Source organism: Chaetomium tenue, assembly GCF_020726465.1.
Source record: "Chaetomium tenue strain MPI-SDFR-AT-0079 chromosome Unknown F5144scaffold_2, whole genome shotgun sequence".
NCBI classification, from domain to species: Eukaryota; Fungi; Ascomycota; class Sordariomycetes; order Sordariales; family Chaetomiaceae; genus Chaetomium; species Chaetomium tenue.
The window spans coordinates 4,590,039-4,605,697 of record NW_027117330.1 but is presented as its reverse complement, the minus strand read 5'-3'; the positions used below and the strand labels follow the sequence as shown (position 1 = coordinate 4,605,697).

General features: G+C 54.3%; 4 protein-coding genes across 4 annotated transcripts; 2 read left to right on the top strand and 2 right to left on the bottom strand.

The window, feature by feature from the left end:
• Nucleotides 1-398: 398 nt before the first annotated feature.
• F5144DRAFT_143431 (WD40-repeat-containing domain protein) lies at nucleotides 399-1,966 on the bottom strand. Its single transcript, XM_066782407.1, has 4 exons — nucleotides 1,688-1,966; nucleotides 1,575-1,596; nucleotides 994-1,489; nucleotides 399-941 (listed from the first exon to the last, which is right to left on the bottom strand). Exons 1-4 carry the CDS (start codon nucleotides 1,707-1,709, stop codon nucleotides 525-527), a joined length of 957 nt encoding a protein of 318 aa, XP_066647223.1. The 5' UTR covers nucleotides 1,710-1,966; the 3' UTR covers nucleotides 399-524.
• Nucleotides 1,967-6,031: 4,065 nt separating this feature from the next.
• On the top strand, nucleotides 6,032-7,528 carry F5144DRAFT_143725 (uncharacterized protein). The gene has a single exon (XM_066782408.1). It carries the CDS (start codon nucleotides 6,211-6,213, stop codon nucleotides 7,396-7,398), a length of 1,188 nt encoding a protein of 395 aa, XP_066647222.1. The 5' UTR covers nucleotides 6,032-6,210; the 3' UTR covers nucleotides 7,399-7,528.
• A 1,263-nt stretch (nucleotides 7,529-8,791) lies between these two features.
• F5144DRAFT_142314 (uncharacterized protein) lies at nucleotides 8,792-11,447 on the bottom strand. The gene is made up of 6 exons (XM_066782402.1): nucleotides 11,178-11,447; nucleotides 11,036-11,109; nucleotides 10,742-10,968; nucleotides 10,506-10,690; nucleotides 9,771-10,453; nucleotides 8,792-9,721 (listed from the first exon to the last, which is right to left on the bottom strand). Exons 2-6 carry the CDS (start codon nucleotides 11,064-11,066, stop codon nucleotides 8,907-8,909), a joined length of 1,941 nt encoding a protein of 646 aa, XP_066647221.1. The 5' UTR covers nucleotides 11,067-11,109; nucleotides 11,178-11,447; the 3' UTR covers nucleotides 8,792-8,906.
• A 1,154-nt stretch (nucleotides 11,448-12,601) lies between these two features.
• Nucleotides 12,602-14,745, top strand: F5144DRAFT_564510 (interferon-related developmental regulator-domain-containing protein). The gene has a single exon (XM_066788426.1). It carries the CDS (start codon nucleotides 13,057-13,059, stop codon nucleotides 14,407-14,409), a length of 1,353 nt encoding a protein of 450 aa, XP_066647220.1. The 5' UTR covers nucleotides 12,602-13,056; the 3' UTR covers nucleotides 14,410-14,745.
• The last annotated feature ends 914 nt before the right edge of the window (nucleotides 14,746-15,659 follow it).

The following is a 15,659-nucleotide window of genomic DNA, read 5'->3' as shown; positions in this document are numbered from 1 at the left end:
TGGCGATTTCCCACAATAGGGAAATGTCACCAATTCGCCCACGAAAGATACCGCTGAACATAGCGCTAAAACACAATTATTTAGATTACTGGCCACGGCTCCCACAGCGGCTTCGGGAGCGGGAAGGGCAGCGGGGCTGAGAGGGCAACTGGGGCCAGCCGGACCGGGGATAGCGGGGGTTCGCCCCTATGGTTTATGCCCATGGCCCACGCGTGCTCATAAGACAAGAGTGGAGCTGCGGCTGCGGGGGGTAGTCGCGGGGAAATCAGCATCCCCGATTCGTTCGGCTGTTGTTGTGCTGGGGGTCTGGTGGCAGGGCGGCGCTGCTGCGAGGCTCTGCGCACTGGGGCCCTGCGTTGCTGACGTTGCTGGCGCGGCTGTGGCTGCTGCCGGCGTTGGAGCGCGTGGCGCTTCTGAGCTTGAGGCTGCTGCCCGTGACCCGTGCGGAATTGGGCGTTTCGGGCGCTGCTCTCGGTCTCGGACGTCTCGTCGGTCTCAAAATCGGCATCATCCTCGGACGGATCCTAGCGGGTCTCGGAATAGTCGTTGAGCGCGACGCAGACGGCGCCACGGTGGTGGCCGTTATACTGGCGGATGATCTGCTGCGTGTGTAGCTCCCACAGGCGCGCATAGTGATCGCTACAGGCCGTGACGAGGTATGCGCTATCGGCGCTGAAGGCGCAGTCCCAAACCCACCGTTGGTGGCCTGTCAGGGTGGCTTCGAGTGGAAAGGCGCGCGGCTCAGCGTTGGGGCCAGCGGGCTCCATCTCCTTGACCTCCCAGATCTTGGCGGTATGGTCGGCACTGCACGTAGCCAGCTTCTTGACGTCGGGCGAAAGGAGGATACGGGTGATGTACTCCTTGTGTGCTGAGAAGTGGGTCATCGGGACAAGTTGGGTGCGCTCGAAAGCTTGGACAAGTTGCCAGACGAAAACATTACCCTTCGTCGGTCAGCTCGTGTAGCACATGGAAATATAGGCAATCAGTACATACCGCGTTGTTGGCCGCGCAGAGGAGAGTGCCGTCAGTCGCAACCGTGACACTCGACACAGAGACCTCTTCCTCGGGAATGAGTTGGTGGGCGCAGGTATTCTCAGCCAAATCCCAGAGCCGAATGCTGCCGCTCCTATCGCAGCTGATAATCTCGCCCTGGTTCGGATGGATAACGACATCATTGACGGGGAATCCATGGTCGTAGCTTCGCTGGATCACGCCGGTGCGAGTATCCCAGATCTTGACGGTGCCGTCCTCAGAGCTCGTGACCATCCATTTGCCGTCGCAGTGAAATGCCACGCCTGTGATGTTGCCTGTGTGGCCCTCAAAGACAGAGGTGGGAGCGGGGTTCGTGGAGCGAACGTCGAACAGCTTTACTGTGTGGTTACCAGCAGCCGCGAGGTGGCGCTTGTCGGGGGAGATGCACAGTCGGTTGACCTGGGAATCGGGATGCTGAATGGTTCGGGAGCAGATTCCGGAGAGGGCCTCCCAGAACCTAGGAAAAGTGTTAGCAAAAATGCTGCCATTGATGAAATCACTTGAGGGTTTGGTTCGGGACACGATGTAATAGCATGGCGTACCTAATGGTGTGGTCGTAACCAGCTATCTCGATGCATCAGCAATCCAATCCGCATTCCAGGCTTCTCGTGGTTCATGGCAATTGCCAATAGGTAGATTTATAGATTTGTCTTACCTGTGCAGAGGATGACCGACATTTTGGTGACAGCTACAAACCCATCGCTGGTTCCGTGGGCATCGAAAGAGTGAATTTTAAAGAAGCTAAGTTCAGTCGTGCACTGCCGATGTTATCACGTCGAGTGCTAGGCTGAGTCCGCCTTCGGAAAGTTCGCGACTTCCGGAGCCTTGACTTAGCGGGCCAAGTCCCCTGCCCATGCGCTGCACAGGAGGGCTTGGCAGTTGAGCTGCTGTGGGGTTGTCGACCTTCTTCTCCCATGGAATTTGGGCTTCTTTCACCCAACTCAGGCCATCCGAGGAAGCTTTGACTTCCATGCTCAAGATATTTATTTCCTGGATCGGCCTAATGCTAGGCCATTTGAATTTTGGTCCATGCATTGTTTGGTTTATCAAACCCCTCCACTATTTTTCACTCTTTTATTTCATCCCAATTTTCGGGATCTTTCCTCATTTCAACGAGGTCTCAGGTCAGGCGAATACTCATTTCTCCATGCCTGCTACCTGCCTGGGTAGCTAAGGTAGGGAGGTAGCCTATACTCAACTTCCATCGCACCTATTGCATCCATTTCGTATTTCTCCTAAACCGGATCTTTCGCCTCTATTTTAAACCAACCCAAGTCGTTTCATCAACCTGCGAATATCCCTTTAGTGAGGAACCTGGCGCTATGCTCGAGACTCGAACGTTGCATTCTCCTCGGCCAGTGGTCGCCGGAAGGAGCAAGTTGCATCTGTTGTGGAAATCGAGGCCATCACACTTCTCAGTTCTCACATTCCCACCCCTCGTCAGCACACCAAAATGGGCAATGGCGTCCAATCGGCTTCGGCATACAGGCTCCGGGTCTGTGGCTTGCTGATGCTGTGTCTCCCCCCGGGGGCTCTTTCGGGCGCCGATATCACTACGCAAGCCAGCATGTTGGGGTTTAACATCTTGCTTCAAGGATCCCGAATAGATCAGATCGCTTATGCTAGATTTGAGCTTGTGGTGGCCACCGTCACAAGTCAACGCAGGTCGATCGGGCCGCTGCAAGATCGGCCATGTTCGATCGAGCAATGTGACGGCAGTTCAGCCGCAAGGCGTGGAGCGGCAGCCATGTTTCTTCACTTACACGGGGTGGTCAGTGAGCCTCATGATGCCGCGGTTTCTACTTTCAATCCCTACAAAGTAGCCTACCACGGAATGAGAGCAACTCGAACATGCATATTTCGTAGGGGGTAAATCTTCAAACCGTGAACAACAACTAACCCCAACTTCAACTCCTGACCCGAGTGGGCTATCCGTATTCAATATCTCTAGCACTATAAATCCATTGAAACCACTTCATGGGCTTTCCTTCGCCAACGGCAATACCAGGCGAACAGAACATGGACGAATAACATCGTGGAGGAGGGGCAGGTATGTTTACCATGCGCTCAGTGTTAACTAGCTGATAACAACTGAAAGAAATCCGACCATTGGTATAATAAATCCATGACACCCAAGTACTATGCAAATGCAACGAACCCTCATAGGCGCGGGTTGAATGACCCGGTGCCGTTCACCAAAATACCGTGTACGACTCATGCACAGCGCTGACAAGTTGGAACCATCAAAGAAAACCGGAAGAGGCTCGAGCGAGAAACTCACCCAACTTGCTCGACTCGCCTGGCCGCCTAAATCTACTTTCTGAGACAACGCGTCGTTCTTATGAGCCTAGTTACGGCACTTGGAACTGAACCACCGCCTCCACATAGTTCTGCGAGGAAATGCCGCCGCTGAGGAGCTCCTATGGCCATAAGATGAGCCATCCAGCAAGCAAGCGGACAGGGCAACTTGCATTCCGTGCGGCTATAAGTGGGTGCATGGATACCACGTGAGCCCTGTTCCATGGCAGTGGTAACACCCCCTACTCTAGTCAGTTTCGTTGCGAAGGCCAAAATCAGGAGAAGGTCATACATTCTCATGCTTGCCCCGCATGCAGCACAGTTTCCCGGCTGGTACAGGCGACCGTCGCCGAGCCGGACACAACCACAAGCCTCGGGCTGCATTGGATCAAGTATATCGTCGTTGAGGCTGTGGTGAGGGCTACTATTGGTGCTGACAACTGGTACTGACAATTTCGTAGATCTTGCAATAGGAGGAGCCAACGGAGGGAGAGATGCACCGGAGTCCCACGGCACAGGGGCAAGCACTGAGGGTCACAGACCAGTCTTATATAGACAGGTTTTGTTCATCAATCGTCGGTCCCTCTACGACGTGGGCCATGAACCTGCTTACCGCCAACCCCGATTCCCACGCCTGCCCATTTCCGAACGTTCGATCTTCCACCGGCCAATAACATCACCAAATCACCAAGAGAGGGTCTGCTGATCTGGTTATACGCCAAGACGAGCGGTGTTAGTGCCGATGTTCAGATATCCCCGAGCTGTGAAGACGGCACGTTTACCGACACGGGTTGGTGAGACATCCAGGAACCTCGAGGGTTGTCCACGCTCAGAGCCGACCCAGAGCGGTTAACCGAACCAGCATGCGTCAAGTCTACCCTTGCCTAGAGTGGTATCTGCGTCCCTGGTTCTCTTGCCTGTGCTATATCACAAGTTTGCCGGCATGGCGGCGATCGATGCATGCGAGCTGACACTCCTATACAATGTTCGACTCGCTGAAGCCGGAATCATGCGAATCTCATGCAACCAGCCGCAGCCCAAGCCTCAAGACTGCCATTCTTATAGGTCGCCACTTTTTTGGCTGCTACCAACGAACATTTCCCGCCTTCAAGAATCCCACCTGCGGCTATCCGCGTCTCCCTTGGGCCATGAAAACCGTCCACCGGCCTTGAGACATGGACGCCCAAAAGCCGTGTCAGGTCTCATCGAGGACGTATTGCAACACCCTCTTTCCCTTCCCCGCACTTGGCTCCCAAGCTGAACACACAAGCAGCTGGCCATGGGTTCAGACTGTTGTCATTTTTGTTTCCTTTTTGAACGAGCGGCGACGGGCGAAAAGTGAGGTATACATGCAGACGCGCGAGTCTGGTTCCAGAGCGCCGGGTGCCGTGGCCGTTTCAGTGAGCCCACATTACCCACTCGCGTTACACCTACTTGTACATACATGTACACTGCTTATACAGTGGTCACCCACAAATGCAGGCCATACCGGTGAAACAATCAGGCTAAAGGCTATTCACTCTGAGCGAAGCAGTTTCACGGATTGGGTGGGTGACACATGCTCCAAGAAGTTCCTCAGGACGACTCGCGATGTTGCCCGAGGGCGCTTCCGCCATGATTCTCTGGGCAGCTTCCGCAACGTCCAAGTTACCCAGACAAGGAGCAACTGCCGATAACATCTCAGCCAACAGTCCCCACCGGTATCTTCAGACGGTATTCAGATGGGATCCGTGCAACTAATTCGAGCACGTCATCGTGACAAACCGTCATTCGTTCCCAAAGCCGGCCGACGGCACCAGCAGTACGTGATGAGGGCCCGGCGTGTACAGGACAACGTTGTCATGTGCCCATCAACCAAAATTCCTATCGATCGAAGTCAAACCCGGACCATTAACTTGGAGTCGTTGGCCCCCAAGGTATGTACCTCCCCGCAACCTCTGAAGCTCAACCGGCTCGACGATTGAAACCGCTCGGACTCTTGAGAATCTGGTAGTTATTGGCAAAAGGAAATACCACTATTCTCCGAGACCGGCAGCATCAGAGGAGACTTGGTGATCTCTGCCCGTATCGCCCTGGGAAACGGGACAACCGGGGCCCAAGGACCCGGGTGTGAGCTAGCCCCGCCGAGGAATATGGTGTGCGGGGATAACATGTCACACCGGTCAAGCTCGCAGAGACTCGATGAGAAAGGTACCAACGGAAGGGTGGGAGGGGACTGGACCGAAAAGCGAATGTGGCTTGTCTTGGCTGCAGTGACCGCACCAAGACCAGTCCTAGGAGCCCAACTCCATCATGGCTACTCCATGTCGGTCTGCAAGCTTGTCACCCCCAACTAAGGGCCATCGTGAGTGGCATTTGCGTCATTCATGCCACTCATTATTCACGTTTGATATCACCATCCTCGCCCCTCACATCTTCATCCTTCACCCCGCAGCCCGCCCAACCGTCCCCTTCTCGCTGCCACTGCGAAGAGTAGCCCCGTCTGAGTGGACGGCAAGATGCAGATCGATCCTGCAAGCTTAACACGTGTTTCCGCATTCGCATATTCTGACATATCGTTCCGTCTTGGGCATCACTTACCGATGTTCGCTTCTTACGTGCATACTGCACACACTCTTCTTCCCCACGCCTACCACGGCATCGACGCCGTCCCGCAGCTATCATTAGGACGTTCCCAGTCAAAGTCCAATCATGGAGGCCGGGATGCGTCTCCCGTTTATGGAAAGCCGGGATCAGGAAAGATAGGCACGGCTATCAGAGAAGAAAACATATGGCAAACCACCAGCCGATGACCGGGATACGGAGGTACAAGTTCACCGGTCGCCATCCTCCCAGGACCTCCCCTCACGATACCCTCCCCCAAAATAAGTTATTTTCTCAATGGGAGGTAACACCAGGAATGAGGCGGATGCCAGGGAACTTAGTGCAACCAAAAGCACGGTACCATCCTGGTCCATCGCGGGATGTCGGTTCAACGGTCCCCTTTCCCCTCTGCGCAACTTGGGACAACTCACCCTCCACAGACACTCCCTGCCCAACAAGACCGGCATCGCCGGCATATCGGACAGAAACAACCCAGCTGTTTTATTGTTTTGTCTTCCCGGTGCGGGCCATAAGCTTACCGGCTGCAGGGACTTCGGGCCACATTACCACGAGCAACACCGGACAGCCCAGCCAGCCAAACCGAGCGGAACAGCCATGGCTTTTTGTGTAACTCCGCTCCTCTTCCTCTCTGGAAGTGCCGTGCACCTCGTGTGCATAATCGACACAAGGGTTCGCGGGCCTTGCCTTGCCCCGTCTTTCCTCTCCCGTCCCGCATCTGCAGGCAGTGTTGGCAGGAGGCAGAGAACAGCAACCATGTTGGTGGTTGGGGCCGGCTGCCGAAAAGCTGGGGTTGGGTTCTTCGGGTGTTGGCAAGGTGGTACCTCGGTATACCTCTCTCCCATTGTTATTGTTGCTGTCTTTACTGTTGCGGTTCTCCGAGCTACATCCGATATCCCATCTCCTCTCTTTTCATTTTCACCCTCCCGTATCCTCGACACCCTTCCGCATCTCATCTTCTCCCTCAACCCTCCCACCCTCCCCTCCCAATATCTTGTCGTAGTACGCAACGTTGCAGGCCGAGCGGAAAAGGGGGCACGCGCGATGTGGAACACCTCTGTGCTTCCTTCCCATCGGATATTCTGTGTAACCGCCGGCCACGTCGCGCTTCGCGGCTATCTGTTATTTTCCTGCTTTCTACTTCTGTCTCGCCCTGCCTTGCCGAGTTGGCTTGGCTGGGCTTGGTGTCACACGTCGGGCTCCGGTACACGGAGGCGTTCGTCGTGGCCGGCGCGGAGTTGCCTTTTGTGGAAGGAGCGAGCAAAAAGGTCTCGTTACCCTATCCCCTTGGGCAGGGGGGTTGGGGATGGGTCATGCTGGTCGAGTTGTTGGCTTGGTTGTGGGTTGGGGAAAATGAGAGTAAGGGGTGAGCTGGCACACTGTTCTGTCGTGGCGGGAAAGGGCGCTTTGTCTGCTTGGGCAGGTATTGAGGCATGCCCCGTGTGCTTGTTGTTGGGATGCTTCTAATTCTTACCCATCCTATTTTATCACTCCATCTTTATTCTCCTCGGGACAACTCCGAGTGTAGCTACGGTGTAGGTCGATAGTAAGGGTTTACCGGACTCTTGGGTATTTATATTATCACCCCTATTTATTTGACTCGGCCGCTTTTTCGAAGCACTCTCGCAAGACCGCGGTTCGATGTGCCCTTGCTCCTTCAAAATGTTTCCTCTTCACGACTCAAACTAACCAAGTAGGATACCTCCAACCCTCTTTTATGTTTGCTTAATGCCGGGCATCCATATATCCTCACCACGACGATCACGGTGTAAAGATCACCTCGATGACGTAGACAAAAAGCTTGGAGATCTACAAGATACAATGGTAGGGCAGTTGTGACGGACTAGTGGATATGGGATATGGAAGACAATCATGAGATGAGCAGTAAAAAAAAGAAAGAAAAAGAGAGGGAGTAAAAGACCAAGCACTGAGAGCGGTCTCCTTCCCGTCAATATGGCGCCGGAAGGGCATTTGCCCTCTGGATCTCCACTTCGTTATTCGGGGTGGGAATGCTGGGCTGGCGGGTGGGATATGGCTACGCTGCGGCTGATTCTGTGGCAGAAAAAGTAGGCGAATGGGTCGACATCTCGTCATACACATAATGGACAGGCAACATAGCTGATGCAATAGCCCTCTCGACATGGGATGGCGATACCCCCATAACCCCCACCTACACCGCCACCCAAACACTCGAGACACGTTCCCACCCCCGGCCGCCCAGCTCGGTTTATCCACACTCACTCCTCCTGTATGGGTTTCCCCGGGCCGCTGAAATGCTCCATACCAAGCCGATAGATCAGTAGCGGGTAGGTGACTCACTCAAACCTAATTGCCTAGCCATGCCCGACATGTTCTTTGTTTCCGGGAGCCGAAGATGGCATTCAGCAAAGTCGTGAACTCGGTGGTGCGGTCCGGCCTTTCAGCTTTGTCGAACAAGTACAACACATTAACGGCAGAAAATGCAGCGGGTCATCTGCCCCCCCCCCCCCCCCACCCCCAGCACCCTCTCTAGTCAAACCGAGAAAGGCTCATAAGAAAAGAACGCAGATGACCATTATAGTAGTACCTGATAGAGAGAGCGAGTATCCCGGTCAAACCTAAAACGTACAAAGAACGATGGTGTGCGGGGAAGAGCGCAAATTTTGGCAGCCGATATAAGTTGGCAGTGAGCGCCCCATATCCGTCCGTTATGCCGCGCGCCAGACCATGCCTTTGTTCTGCTTCCGTACCGCTTCCCCTTGCCCATACCCTGCCGCGAAGGTCATATCAGACCCGACCGCTATGATCCCATTCCGTACCCCTAGGCAAAGCCGAAATGAGATGAGCCATGTCCTGAACGCCTTCCGTTTCCCCTCGATATTCTCCTCGTTTGCAGTGCCTCCAGGTGAGAAAAGCAAAATGAAGCCAAGCAAAATTCGGGTCACACTGAAACCAAAGAAAAAGGTACGTCATCGCCGTCGTCGCCGCCGTCGAGCTCAACCGAAAGTGGGGGCCGTGTAGATAAGCGTACCAACTATCATGGCCCCAGCCGTGACACCACCGAGAGCTGCATATCCCAGACGCTCGGCAACACGCATCATGCGCGCTCTCTTCACCGGCCTCTCCTGAGTCTCCGGTTCTCCGATCGTGGGATGCTCACCATCGTGGCCCGTCGATGTAATAACCTCTTGAACGGTCTCCGCTGGGGGCTCGGGCTGCGTGTTCGTCTCATCGACGGGCGGATTCAGCGACGGTATCTCAGATACGGAACCAGCCCACTGCTCCTCAGCATCGGTGGTGGTCGAAATATCTTCCGCTTTTCGCTTTGCCTTGCGGTCGATACCCTTTTCGTCTGTTCTAGTCTGCGCTATTTGCATCTGCCCCCATGCTGTGAGTAGGGGCGGGTGCGGCTTTTGGAACAGCACGTAGTTGCTTGACCTATCCACAGGATCATCATCGTTGCAAAGGTCTTTGACCGATATCGGTCGCGAGCGTTCGGCCTTTTGCGCCTCGAGAGCCACCTTGTTCTCGCCCCTCGGCTGGGAATCGTCGACCCCCCGAGTCCAGAGACGTGGCATAATTGCCGGGGAAGAATCTGGTGGAGTTATTCGCTCCTCCCAATCCACCGTTGGACTTGGAATCCGTGGCTTTTCGCTGTTTAGTAGCCAGTCGATACTGGAGACGGTGTTGGTCCCGGTGACAGTCTGGCGCGGTGGGTGCGGGGATGACGACATAGAGGCGATCAACTGAATGATTTCTGGAAAGTGCGGAGCTCGAGAAGTGCCCGACATTTCTTCCCAGCGAGTGAAATCTAGGTAACGTTAATGAAAAAACCTTAACATAAGACAGAATGGACATACCGTTCGTAGACTCTAGGCCTAAACTATCGTCGTCCGACAAGTCTGACGCCTCAGATCGGTGAAAATCGCCGTCTGAGACGATGCTGATCATGTCGTCGGCACTCTGGCTTTCAAGGCTATCCATCTGACTATCCGACTCTTCGTCTGGGTAATCGTCTTCGTCGTCTTGCTCGGCGTCCTGGTCATCATCGTCTTGCTCGGCGTCTTCATCAGTGTCTTGCTCCTCAATTCCATACCAGGCGTGATCTACATCCATATTCGGGGATTCGTTTGATTCAAGATCCGTCATGTCGTAAGGATGGAGAGTTCTGTCTCCCAGATTCTCGTCGGTCGGGGGGCCTCCAAGTTTATAGTCAGTTGTTAAATCATTGATGACATCATCTGCCGTCTCATCTTGCCCCTCGACGAAATTTGCTGACTCCCGGACGTCATGGATGTGAGCCTGAGAGCCACACGGGCCTGGCAAGCTGGGGGCATATCTGGGTGGCTGGCTGGTAGGTGGGCCGGCCAAATCAATGACTAAATCATCACCCGTAGCGGCGGTGTAGGCGGGGATAATGCTCTTTTTCACGGCATGGTAAATGTTGGCACTTATCGACTCAACGCTGTGGTCGGATTGGGAATCATCGAGGTCTTCGTCGTCAGACTCGTCAGGCACTTGGAAGGTACAGGCGCCACCGTCACTGGAAGATATATTAGCGGTCTGTAGAATATGACGAACGGACAAGCGCTTACGGTGTGCAAAACTGGAAGTCGACCTTGACCACAATCGGGACGAATTGCTCGTTGCCCCGCCAGATCGGCGCACCGAATCGTAGAACATCACCTTGACGTAATTCGACGGGGTCATGGGCCGAAAGATGCTGGTCATCGTTCAGGAATGTGCCGTGCAGCGAGCCAAGGTCCTTGATCTCAAGCTTCTGTTCGACAGTTAGTATGGCGATAGAAACTGGAAATGTGCGGCAATGTACCCTATCATCCAGCTTGGCCGATAGTCGGGCGTGTAGTCTGGACATCACCGGACTATCAAACCAAGCGTTTTCGGCACTGGCGATAAAGCCTTTAGTGGAGAGCTTGGAAGCCCGTCCGATTGTGATGCTGCTCCCGCCGTCCCTGCCGTCGTGCAATGTGATGTGGCGTTCGGGGAAAGTATCGACGCCCGAGGATTGATCTTGATCTAAGAAGAGGCGGAGCACCACTAGAGTTGAGGGCGTGTCAGTATCGGAAACTTGGAGGACAAGAATATGAATAGGGTGAAGACAAACCCGATTTTCGAGGGTCGGGCGGAGTGTTCATCCTGAGTAACGCAGGCCCGAGTTCTTCTCGAGTGGTAAGGGTACTGGAGTTTGATCAGCCTAGCCCAGGTGATGGCGTTTTTGTAGCGATTCCTCGTCAGAGCGAGCTCACCTAGCTGCGGATGTGGATTGAGGAGTTTGTGATTCGTGGTGCGCGACGGGGGGTTTTCTCTGCTCGAGCCTCGTGCAAGTACCCGAGGGAAAGGCTGTCCGGTCAAGTGGCGGTTGTGCAAGTGCGCTTCTCGAGAACAGGTCCGTTGTTCAAGGGAACTGTCTGTTGATGGGTCGAGTTCACATATGATACTCGGAAGTGCCCGCTTCGACTTGGAAAGAACCTTAGGGACGCGAGTGAAGCGTTGGCGAGGTAAGTAATCAGGCAGGAAGTGCTGTAACGGTTTCGGAAGGTGGGGCGGGGTGCCCAGGCAGAGACAGGAGGTCAGGGCCGTAACTTCCGTAAGGCTGCTCTTTCACCCTTCCTCGGGCGGCAGCCAGTTGTAATATAATTGCCGATTGGGGGAAATAGAAGATACTGTGATTCCTGGTACGGAATCGAGATTCTAACTTTTTACTACGAGTTAGGTACTTTGGAGAAAGGAAATGTGCGGCTGGGTTTGAGGAATGGGAAACATGAATGGTGTGGTCATGGGATCGGAGCTCTTGGGCGGCGGTGCGGGGCTGCGATAAGATCGGGGAACCTCAGGCATCGAGAACAAGGCATTTCACAAGCCACAAGCTAGGTATTACAAGCACGCCGACTGAACTCAAGTCATTATTACTGTGTCCAGGAAACAGAACACTTTTACTATGCAAGTACGCATCGATTACATTGTACCCTGGCTCGCCTGGGAAGCACATGTAAAAGGTGCAGCCCACAATCTTATCGTGGCAATGGCCCCACTCTCGCATGACTGTTGGCTGGATGCTAAAACCACAAGGCTCAGAGAGGTGGGATGATTTGCTGAACAACATACCTACTAGTGGCGGACACCTGGCACCGCAATCTTCTGTTTTACTCCCGCTTTACTCCGTATTATCTAGAAGATGTTTTTAAACAAGAGATATCAACTGTGAGGTTGCCCATACCCCGTTTGGCCAAACTGCCCACATGCCCCGCGGGGTCAAAGGATTAACCCAATTCGGCTAGCCAATATGCAACCACTTTAACGCTGGATCATGCCAAGGTTTCTGGTGCTCTGGGGGCGCAACTCACATTCACAGGCGCCAAACCTACACATTAGTTAATAGTGAAGTGGTTCGAATGCGAGAGGCGGCAATAAAATAAAAATTCTACTAGAGACGAGGGATTGCGAGAAAGATAGAGATTTCAAATAAATTTGAAGATCAGAAGTTGACGAACTAGCAATGGCCGACGTCTTGAAGCGACAAGGCCAGTGCCCGCCGAGCCCGCCCAGCCCAGGCTTCCAGGGTGCTTGACCCCGCCATCAACGTCAAGCCTGGCCCTTGCAGTGGGTGGGTGGCGCTTTCGTGCGTCACCGTTCGGGACCTGGCCCACAGGCCCAGTTCAAACAACCTGGAAGTTCCGTTTCTGCCGCGCCGACAACCAGGAAGGAAGGCTTCTTGGTGGACTATTTATGTGAGTATCCCGAGGCCACTGCCCTCTTGTTCGGGACACATTCAGTCACCACCCGGACTCGGAAGGCGTTACCTTTGTGTGATTTATTGACATTTCTTCGAACGACCAAAGCCACAAACCACACACCGTGCCTTTTCTGCCCAGGTTGTTATTTATCCTCATGGATTATCACCTGCCAACTGTGAACACCCGACCGCTCCGAGAACTCACGCAACACACTGTTTCCGCCACCCATATTACTTAATCCCATCATCTGAGCCCACGGCAACGCCAAACTTCGCCCACGACACACCCATCCACACACACACACACGCACACGCACACCACGAAAATCACTCGCTATCGCCCTTGTAACGGAACACTTGCAACAAGTTGCGACGAAACGATATTAAAGATCATGTCTGAGCTTCGAAGACGGGCCCTTGGGTCCGGTAAGACAGTATCCCGCAAGGCCCGCTTGAAGCCAGAGTCTGGTCTCTCCTCGACGAACCATTCTCCAAATGGATCCCCGGCCAACTCGCGCGTGGGCTCGCGTGCTAATTCCAGGCCTGGCAGCCGCTACGCATCGGAAGATGAATTTGCTAGCGACTCGGAGAACGACGACATCATGACCATGAGCGCCAACTCGGTCGACGGAGATGAAGATGTGGGAAGCACTACAACATGGGTTGAGCGGCTTCAGGACCGAGTCACGGAACTTCAGGACCGCAAGCGCAGCAGCGTACAGGGACGCGAAGCCACCCTCGGGGGATACAACCATCTTCTGAAGCATCATTTTGCCCAGGGCCAGCTCCAACGATCCGTTGCCGAGATCATGCCGGTTCTCCTCCGGGATATCAAGAGTGGCAGTAGTGACGAAGAGCGCTTACGGGCGCTGAAGGCTTTCACTTTGACCGTCCTCACCTGCTCGTCAGATACCGTTTTCGAGCAAGCATTGCCGATCCTGAAAGCGGCGTGCCACGACTCAGAGGAAGAAGACAACAAGATTGAGGCGATACACGCTCTCAGCATCGCTGTCACGTACGGAGGAGGTTCGACCGAGGCTGCAGAGGAGGTTCTCGATTTTTTCATGGAGATTATCGAGAGCGACGGCCACTTCGTCACGGCGGCAGACAGCGCCCCGGTAGTGACAGCGGCCCTCCAGGCCTGGGCCTTTGTGGCGAGCCATTTGGACGACCTGACGGACCAGAGTGAGGCGGCCATCGAGGCGTTCATGGAGCAGCTCGACAGTTCGGACCCCGATGTCCAGACTGGCGCCGGAGTCAACATTGCGCTCCTCTTCGAGGCTGCTCGTGATTACGAAGAGGAGACGGGTGAGAGTTTCGACATGCAATACAACCAGCACCGGATTATGACCCGGATGGCCGAAATTGTTCGCGACTCATCAAAAACCGTTTCCAAAAAAGGACGGAGGAACTTGCGGTCCAACTTCTCCAGCATTGTCACCTCACTTGAGCGTGGCAAGGGGCCGGGCTACTCCACAGCCGGCCGGTCGGGGCCAAACCCGCACACGGGCGGGTCGAGGACCGATGACCAGGGTGATTTCAGAGAGTTCGGGTATCGGGAGAAGATCCGTATCTACAACCAGTTCTTGCTCATCGACACCTGGTCTCTCCACACCAGAGTCGAGATGCTCAAGATCCTGCTAGGAGGCGGGTTTGGGATCCACTACTTGGAGAATCCGGTCATCCGAGATATTCTCAGCAGTGCCGAGGTTGAGTTTATCTCGGAACGGAGGCCCAAGAAGTAATTCGGCTGCGAACTTTGGGGTTGTGCCAGGCCATTGGCGTCGAGTAGATCTCGTCTTTGGGCGTTGTGGTCGTTTTGGTTAGGAGGGCTAGGAGGGTTAGGAGGCACCTAGCTTAGGCCGTATCTTGAACTGGAGGGTTTGGCGTGTACCTATATACTTTTGGAAGTATCCCTGTATGGTCGGCCTTTGACCGAAACAGCCCATAGGTTTTAAGTTCAAAGGAATACAAGCGTTGGAATTGCACATCGTACGGTTCACGACTCCTCAATGACCAGCGAAAGTATTGGCCGGGATTGTCTTCTCACCATCGAAGAGGGCAATGCTTGCAAAACACCCATGAAAGAATGACATCTAGAGCCTAGGTACTTCCTACCCTGTAGATCGATCCATGGACAGTGGCACAACCTTACCAGTAACATAGATCATCCTAACTGACGAGGGCAGCCAATTTTTATCTGTCGGTTCACGTACCGCTTAACTGAGGTGAACCCTACACCCACCATACCTACCTACCAAGGCACTTGGGCATACAATAATGCCCAGCTCATATGAAACATGGGGCCACCCTTTTCTTGAAGCTTGCCGTTCCACAGCGGGAGCGATTAGTAAAGCGGTAACAGCGGGACCCCGAGATCTGAGCTCGAGTTTAGTTAGCGTCCGGCTTCATCAGACCTGGTCCCTGACGACGGTATCGAGGACCCGAGATCTTGCTTCAAACAGGGGGCGCAAACAAAGCGATTGGCAACCAGACAAACATAGGAAAAAAAAAGTACATGCTCGTCATCAACAAAATCGGTTGGCTGTCCTGTCTAGGTATGTTGTCGTTTAACAGCGAACCGTTTGCCATTTAGGTAAGTTACTACGAAGTACACTAGGTTAGAAACGCTGACGAAACGGACCGCCGCATGAACTCGGAACGAGTGGTTGGGGTTGAGGTGATATCGTTTTGGGCATGATTGGGGGCGTGATGGCGGCGGGAAGCGGAGGGCGGCACCATCTGCTGAGCCAAGGACCCAAGAGATCGCCCAGTGGGGTCTCCCGTCTCCAGGCGGAGCGGAGCAGGGCCAACTCCCTGCCGGTCCCTGTTCGTCTCTTCGTGGGATTCCACTTCCTTGAACCAGCAGGGCCCTGTCAGTGCCTGTTGGTTTTGCTTGGCGGGAGACGGAGCTGAATGTCAACAAACCGCCAGCCCAGCCTCCTCGATTGTCGAATGCCGACATTTGCTTCCCCCCGCCCCCCCTCATTCGGGT